Here is an 8,511-nt window from a genome sequence, read left to right as displayed (position 1 = left end):
AAATTTGTTGATAGCTCATGCAGTTTCGGTTAAGCAAAGTCCTCGTGGGATCGACTAGATCTTACGATTATACTACTTGAGCGACTACTACACTTGCGTACGGAAATATCACAGCACAATTCATCTTCTCCGAAGCTTGGAGAAAAAGAAGAAAAAAATGGCGTCGAAGTCTGAAGATAAAGTTTTAGTAGCCACGGCCGAACAAGAATCCTAATTTCGGCATCGTTTTTTCTCATAAATCATGCCACATGCTGGCACAATACCCACTCGCTAAGGCACACTACCAAATTTATTTTTTCGGTGTTGAATCATTAAAAATAAAAAATCAATAAGTTGTGTAAAGATAAAAGCAAAGATTTGATGATGAAGCGATGATTTAATAATAAATATTTAAAAAGATTTAAAACATTTCCAAATACATTAATAATTTAAAAAATTGATAATGAACAAGTGACGGTAAAAATGTCAATATAATCTCATTCGACTTCTCACATGACTAAAACGTGCACAAACACTGGATGGTAATTGTGAATTTTTTACGAAAGGGGTAATTATCGAACAAAATCATAGTCCAATGGAATTTATGTGAAAATTATAAAATGAGGGGGCAACTTATTATCGGTCCAGAGTTCAGGGGGATTTCTAGTTATTTATCCTAGAAATTATTCAATCATGTATACGCACTCTTCCATCATTTGCAGTAGGATTTGTGGGATGCTATCGTCTGTGTGGCCTCTCCCTCAATTCTCCTAAAGGCTATATTATTTTGCATAAATTCCAAGAGTCGTATGTGTTGTGAACTAACACTCATGAAATCTATCTTACTATTTTCCGACGATATGTCTGAGGTTAAAGCTACACTAAACGAGCCCGACATAAATATGGCTTTTTATTTTTTTTAGTTACTTCTCGAAAAAAAAACTTCATCATGTCTCTTCGTAATTTAGTCCTCTTAATCATCTGAATACCAGGGACTAAATAGTATATGAATCTAAGAAATCCCCCGATTCTACATCACTCAATAATTGGTCAATGGGAAGTTACCTGGTGAACTTCGAATGTGATGGCCATCTTGTAATGGTGTATTAACGATGAAGTCCCGTGTTTTTTGTTGCCAACTTTCACGATTTTTCCATATTTCCCACATTTTTCCATTTATCTTCCCATTCACTAATTTCTTCAAAGTATTGCCACATTTTTTATCTCACTCTTTTTTTGGTGGGTGGCAGGCCTCCTTCATGTGGCGTATGTAGGTCTTCTCGCTCCTCATCTTGTGGTGGTGGCGGTGGTGGTGGGTGTTCCTCCTTCTCTGCCTCTTTGCCTTCTTGATTTTCAAAATTTTGTAATTGCTCTCAGTACACTTGGTTTGGATCTTGATATAGAGGCTGAGGTTGTGAATAATAGGGTGTATGGATGATATGGTTGTGGATTATTCGGAACATATGGACATATTGGATCAGATTGGCTTTCGGTTTGATGGAAACATGGAGGTGTGTTTGAAGTTGATGATACTTGGTAAGCCTGTGGTACACCGTTACCATCGAGAAATACCTTCAAATACCGTATTTATCGAGAGGACTCGAGTAAACAAATATTATTAAAAGTCATACATAACATATAGGATAAAAATAAAAATAGTCTACAATATCTTCATTACATTACAAGCCATACTTCAAATAGTTCAACATAATGATAAACCAAATACCAACACTAGAATCAAAGATTAAGAACACAATATTTATTTAAAATTATAATCAATTCGGGTTTAACAAACAGATTAAACAAATTTGGATACATTATCAAAATAATGATAATATTCATGTTAAAAACCAACTAATTATATTTTTTTATATACAAAGTTAGACTAATACCAATAATCAAGTTAGAAACTAAGAAATTAAACTTAATTATATATATATATATATATATATATATGAAAAACTCATAAGAAATTGTATAAAAAAAACACTATTTTTATCAAGGTTTGATGTTTGTCGATATTTGAACACTTACCAGTCTACACACTCGCTTTCCGTTGAGACACAGGGAAGACTCGCCTTCAAACTGTCGGAAAAAAGAAGGAATCCCTGAGATTTGACGGAAAACAGTGACAAATCACCTTCACCCAAGCAGAAAAAACCTAAAACTTTTCGACACTTTTTTTAATTTGGTCACAATTTCCTCTTAAATATCATATGATTTTTTTTCAAAAAAAAATCACTGAACCAAGCCGGTTTTCACGAACTGTTTCCGTCTTGATCGCCGTTCGGAATACCGTGGAATTCAAGAAAAGTTCCGCTTTTGTAACAGCTGGTACCAAGACTTTTCAAAATTCTGGTTTTTGTCCGATTTTCGCAAAATTTCAATCCACATCTAAAAAAAATGTAGCACATATGAAGGAAGAGATTTTTTGATCCACATCTAAAAAAAATGTAGCACATATGAAGGAAGAGATTTTTTGATCCACATCTAAAAAAAATGTAGCACATATGAAGGAAGAGATTTTTTGTTCCAATTAGAGGAAACAAATCATTATCACGGATAAAAAAAAAAAAAAAAAGTTGGACGTTATTGGTATAATTTATTGTGGAATATTTGATCCGAAAGCTTCATTCATTGGATTTGCAATATAAAATTAATTAATATGTTTATATGATAAATTATCACAGCACATTAAGTTATCTATATGATAAAAACAACAAAGTTTATACATCTATAATAGAACATGGACGCACAATATTTCTAAATAAAAGAACATCAAATAAAGTACCCTAACTTATTATTTTGCTGCGAGGAAAAAAAAACTTATTATTTTACACATCATTATTCAAGAACATTAGATCATATATATAATCGGAATTCCAGTCACAACTCAACCGAAATTCGGTAATGAAACGGGAGTCATTTGTTCCAGTTATTTTCAAAATAAATTTAGAAATTAGTTTTGATGTTTTTTAAAAGGTTTTTCAATGTATTTTAAATGTCAGTTTGTAAAGTTTATGGGCTAAAATATAAATATTAAATAATGAGCAAGAAATAATTGAAAAGGGTCTTATTAAAACCTACCAGAGCAAGCCTAAACGAATAAATCTCAATAGAAGAATGCATGCCTATAAATTTTAATTTATAAATATTTGAAGTTACAATAATGTATAAAAAAACTATCGTTAAGGTTTACATTTGAAAAATTAATATCAAAATCGATGTTAACGAATGTTTATTGAGCTCGTCTTGGATGAAGAATCCTATTTACCGACTGCGGTCATTACAGAGTTTAAACTACTCATCATGGGTAATGGGTCTTGAGCTACTGAATGCGACTTCCCATGTAATATTTAATACCGGGATATTGAGTGTGTCACGAGCTATACTTAGACATAATAAGAAACATGTTTTTGTGTTATCTCCACCATACCAAAATGTCAAAATTGTATTGCCTTATGGAACAACGTTATACAAAGATTTTTGAACCATTGAAAGCGTTGATATTGAACTTCGAATGCTTGTTTGGGATCTTGAGTCTTGTTTGGGCCTTGAGACCCTTGACCGTGGAGATGTTGTTGAACTCCGTAGTGTTGTGAAAATTAGGGGTTTTAAGGGTTCGTTTGTGGCAAAATTATAAGAATATAAATCGAAAATTGGAGCTGAACATAAGATGATATTGGAACAAATAGAGGTGAGAACTAAATTAGGGTGTATTGGAGCAAATAGATGAATGTATTGAGAACTAAATTAGGGTTGTATTGGAGCAAATAGATGAATGTATTGAGAACTAAATTGAGGCTTATTGAATTATGGAGGCACATGGTTATTTGTGGTGGGTTTTTGAGTCGGGTCGTATTTCGGTGTTTGAGAAAATGATTGAGTTTTAGAAAAAAGTGAGAAAATGGAGGTGTATTTATAAAAAGAAATATTTTAGGAGTTAAAAAATTAGTTTTTTTTTTCCTTTTTTTTCAAACTCCGAATAATAAGTCATAAGATCTTCAATGGATAGAAATCCAACGACTCAAATTTAACTACAAAAATTAAAGCCTTTATCATCTAATGATACAAACCGGAAAAAAAGAGCTCCCCTCATATCGTTGAGTTCCAATTCCAACCACGGAATTGAAAGTCCGGTTCGTGGGGTTTGGAACTGGAATTTTCGATCTCTTTCGGTTTCAAATGCCTAAATTTACATGTATCTACACTAGATAACACTAAAATTAAAATCCGATATACTTCTATTACCTCTACTTACATCGAAAAGAACAAATTAAACAAGGTACGCCTACAACACACTAAGATTTATTATCACTAAACTAAACTAAGAATCACAGTTATTTTTAGTTATTTTTATTTGGATTATGTTTTTTTTTTCTTTCAAGTCTAGTATTTTAGTTTCAATTACAAGATTCCCACATCTGTATGAGGATACATTTTAAAATTCAATATCGTCCTCTAATCAAATCCATATTATTAAACGCGTTGTGATTGTTCGATAATGTATTCCATCTATAAAATTTCCTAAAGGAAAATAATACATTTCACAGTCCCCAAAAATTAAATCCTTTGAGAAAAAGAACATTTTTTTTCTCCCAACCCAAACAAGGCACTCAAATAAATTTTCTTCAGTCCTTTCTCGCACTGTCGTTTTCCCTCAAAAAATAATATATATAGTTCTGTAAGAAAATGAAAAGAATCTGGGAGAGGAGAGAGAAAATATAAAAATAAAAAAGCCAAAAAAAAAACTTTCGGAAAATCTGTTGGGTTTTCATTCATTTGCGCAGTCGTGTGTTTGGCTTTTAATTTTATTTTGGGCAAACGAGGGTTTTCTTGTGATTGAAGGTACCACCAGTTTCTTCATCCCCAATCAAAGCCCTTATCTCTTTTTCCACATCTCTCTCTTCCCCCAAAACGAAACCCTAGCTTCCTCTCATGGGACGCGAGTCGTATCTCGTGGCGGCGCCGCCGGAGAACTCCCCTCCGAGGTCCTCTCCGGCGCCGGCGCCGACGGCTCTCGCTCCAGGCTTCCGGTTTCACCCAACCGACGAAGAGCTGGTAATCTACTACTTGAAGCGAAAAGTCTGCGGAAAATCGTTCCGATTCAACGCCATAACGGAGGTCGATGTCTACAAGTGCGAGCCTTGGGACCTCTCAGGTCAGAAATTAAAAAAAAAAATAAAGAATAAAAAAATCTTCTCCTCTATCTTCACAAGAACAGAAAGAAAACCTAAACTTCAAAAAGTTCCTCCATTTTACACAGCTCGATTTCACTTTTACGATTTTGATTTTAGGTTTTCTCCGCTCCTGATTATTTTTAATAATTTGTTTATCTTTTTTTGTTTTCGGTTTGGGGGCGGCGAAAACAGACAGGTCTAGTCTGAAGAGCCGAGACCAAGAGTTCTATTTTTTCAGTGCCTTGGATAGGAAGTATGGGAACGGAGCGAGGATGAACAGAGCCACGTGTCAGGGGTACTGGAAGGCCACTGGGAACGACCGTCCTGTACGGCACAACTCGCGAACTGTGGGGTTGAAGAAGACGTTGGTGTTCCACAGTGGACGAGCTCCGGACGGGAAGCGCACCAATTGGGTGATGCACGAGTACCGCATCGTCGACGAGGAGCTGGAAAAAGCCGGTGTCGGCGCCGCCCAGGTTGCCTCTTCATTACTTTGCTCTCAGATTGGGGATTTATGTGTGGTTTGGTTCAAGATAGTTTGCAAATTTTGTTTGGGTTTTTTTTTTGGTTTGCTTGTGATTTAGGGTTTGTGGATCTGTCTGAGAGAGAGGAAAGTTTGAAGCTTTATTAGTGTTTGTTTGGGTTTGGATGTGAATTACTTTTCAGGTGGCTTGTGATTTAGGGTTTGTTGTGTTTCTTGCTGAGAAAGAGAAAGTTGGTTTGGAATGTTTGAATTTTTGTTTTTTTTTTGGGGGGGGGGTCTATTTTATTAGCTTTTAAGTTTGTTCTCAGATGTTCTTCTAACGCGTAACGTAGCCGGGCTACCATTTAGGATGATTGGGTGTATGGTTTTTGTCCTGTCATTAGCTGATTTTATTTATTTATTTATTGTGATTTAGGGTTTCTGATGTTACTTGCAATGAGGATGAAGGGAAAGTTAGAAAAATAGGAATCTTTTGACATTGTGTCTAACCTTTTCTGCTGATTTTATTAAGGGTTAGAAAATGCATGTAAGATGTAACTTCCATTTCATTTTTATTCAGGCTTTGTGGTGTTTCTAACTGATAAAAGTAAAGTCAGGGGAGTTTAAATTTTTACTATCTGGACTTCTTTGGATGCTCAAGTCTGTGACCAAATTAGGGAATTTTGAGCTGTTATTATCACGGTTATTTGATTCTATCTAATTTGTGTTCCTTTTGGGTGGGGAAAAGGATGCGTTTGTGCTATGTAGAATATTTCACAAGAGCAACATAGGACCGCCGAGTGGGCAGCGATATGCTCCTTTTATTGAGGAGGAGTGGGACGATGATGACTACTCGATGGTGATACCCGGAATGGACAACAGGGAAGACAATAGGATCGCTCCTCGAGCTCCGGCCGCCGGAGTTGACACTCGAGCTGCATTCTCAGTGGGAAACACTCACCGTCTCTGTGTAGAAAGAATTGCTGCTCATGTGAAACTCAATGAAGAAAATGTCATTATTCAGGTTTGTGCTTTTTTTATTTATTTATTTATGAAAACAGATGAATAATGTGCTTGTAGTTTCGTAATGTGTGTTGTAAATGCCTGTTTCTTATGATTAATGTTTGTGCTGTCTGGGGGCTAGTTCTTCTGACTTTGAAAAACAGCTTTTCTGACAGTAGTTTGTTTGAGTGAAATGAACGTGAATGTCATGGAATAGAGTTTGGGTTTGCATGTTCTTTGACCAGTGTATACATAAAATTAGCTGAGAGTGGGTGAGGAGAACCTAATCAGGTGGATATTGTTTTTAACCTCTGTGTGATTTCATGGTTACATCAGAGTGTGAGTTGTTTGTGCTTCTTTTTTTATGTCACTGATTGAACTCTCTTGGGATTATAGTTACTTTTCAGCCTCCGACTTACCCGTCAATATCGTATCTGATTCATTTGCCTGTCATTTATGTGGGTTTTTTTTTGTCAAGTTTCTTGGCTTTGTTGCACTTGCGTTTTCTTTCTCTATATACTCGTAGCATGTATTTGATATCTTGACTAATCATAGGAGGACACTCAGGGCACCAAAAGGCATGCTATCAATCCCCCAGAACTTCCCGAAGAAGATCAATCCACTATATCGGAATGCAAGGTCGAGAAACCTGACGATTATCACCTGCCGTGTGTGGTCAACCGCGAGGACAAATTGGAGGCTGACCCGGCAAAGTGTACGAAGCAGACTTTGACTTTGCCGGTGAATGGCGACCGTGCGGCGTCGCCATTGCTCATGTACAAACGAAGGCGACACAACGACGCCAACTCTAGCAACTGCAACGCCTCTAACAACTCGAGCCGGGCCACTCAGGACCACAGTTCGTCTGCGACGACAGCAGCGACAGCAACAGCTGCGGCAGCGTCGACTGTGACGACGGCAACGACGACGACCACGACGACAGCGGCGAAGCCTCCGACGACTCGGAACTTCCTGTCGTCGCTGGTCGAGTATTCGCTGCTGGAGACCGTCGACGCCAAAGACAGTGCGCCGGACCTCGACGCCGGAAATCTCGACTCGGCTCTGCCGGCGAGCTGCGTGAAGTTCATACAGGATCTCCAGAGCGAGATCCACCAGGTGTCTATCGAGCGAGACACGTTGAAGTTCGAGATGATGAGCGCTCAGGCCATGATCAACATCCTTCAGTCTCGGATCGATATCCTCACCAAGGAGCTCGGCGACTTGAAAGGAAACCGTCGCGCTGTCTAAGTCTAACGGGTTCGATGTCTGTATCAATAGTTTCTTTTTTTTTTCAACTCTTGGGGGAATTATTCCTTCTTAATTAGTAGAGTCAGAGACTTGTCTTTCTTTTTGTTTATTTAAGTCTGTCTGATGCTGTTAGAACCGAATGATGTTTATCAATCCTTGTTGTGAAACTTATGTAGCTTAAACCCCTTCTTCTCCATGTTCGTTAAACTGAACTTGGTATCTAGCATCTTTATTAGTAGACATAATCTTGTTGGAGTTCTACAGCTGGATTGTAAGGAGAGTGTAGACCCCTTGCACTTAAAATTCCCTGAGAATGTTTTGCGGTCAAATATGTTAGAAAATTCTGCGGCTTTTACTTCTTAGTTCTTTTCCGGTGGCTGTGTCATCAGTACCCAGAATAGGGAATGGTAAGTTATCTCTTCGTCAAATTCAAAAAAAAAAATTACTAGAATTTAGGGTTGTTCCTAATCCTGGGTGTATGATCAGTCCAGCCCACCATTTAAGAAGGATGGGCCTACCTTGGTTCCCTGTCATAGCGAGGCCTGCAGTTTAGGTGGGCATTATCTTTGGTAGCTATTTTTCGTACTTTATCCCGAAAACAGCTTGTTTAAAGTATTTTTTTTTGTTTACGAAAATAGC

At 37.2% G+C, this 8,511-nt stretch overlaps 1 protein-coding gene across 2 annotated transcripts; it reads left to right on the top strand.

The window, feature by feature from the left end:
• Positions 1-4,660: 4,660 nt before the first annotated feature.
• LOC149379057 (NAC domain containing protein 50-like) lies at positions 4,661-8,066 on the top strand. 2 transcript variants are annotated; one of them, XM_089603067.1, is made up of 4 exons: positions 4,661-5,140; positions 5,352-5,635; positions 6,371-6,646; positions 7,192-8,066. In XM_089603067.1, exons 1-4 carry the CDS (start codon positions 4,918-4,920, stop codon positions 7,870-7,872), a joined length of 1,464 nt encoding a protein of 487 aa, XP_089459193.1. In that variant the 5' UTR covers positions 4,661-4,917; the 3' UTR covers positions 7,873-8,066. The 2 variants fall into 2 exon arrangements, with proteins under 2 accessions (XP_089459193.1, XP_089459192.1); XM_089603066.1 differs by having other exon boundaries at positions 4,662-5,140; positions 7,180-8,066.
• The last annotated feature ends 445 nt before the right edge of the window (positions 8,067-8,511 follow it).

Source organism: Urtica dioica, chromosome 12 (genome assembly GCF_054948205.1).
Source record: "Urtica dioica subsp. dioica isolate 48M chromosome 12, U.dioica_male_clone48M_v1_H2, whole genome shotgun sequence".
In the NCBI taxonomy this organism is placed as follows: domain Eukaryota; kingdom Viridiplantae; phylum Streptophyta; class Magnoliopsida; order Rosales; family Urticaceae; genus Urtica; species Urtica dioica.
This window is presented reverse-complemented; position numbering and strand designations above follow the sequence as displayed.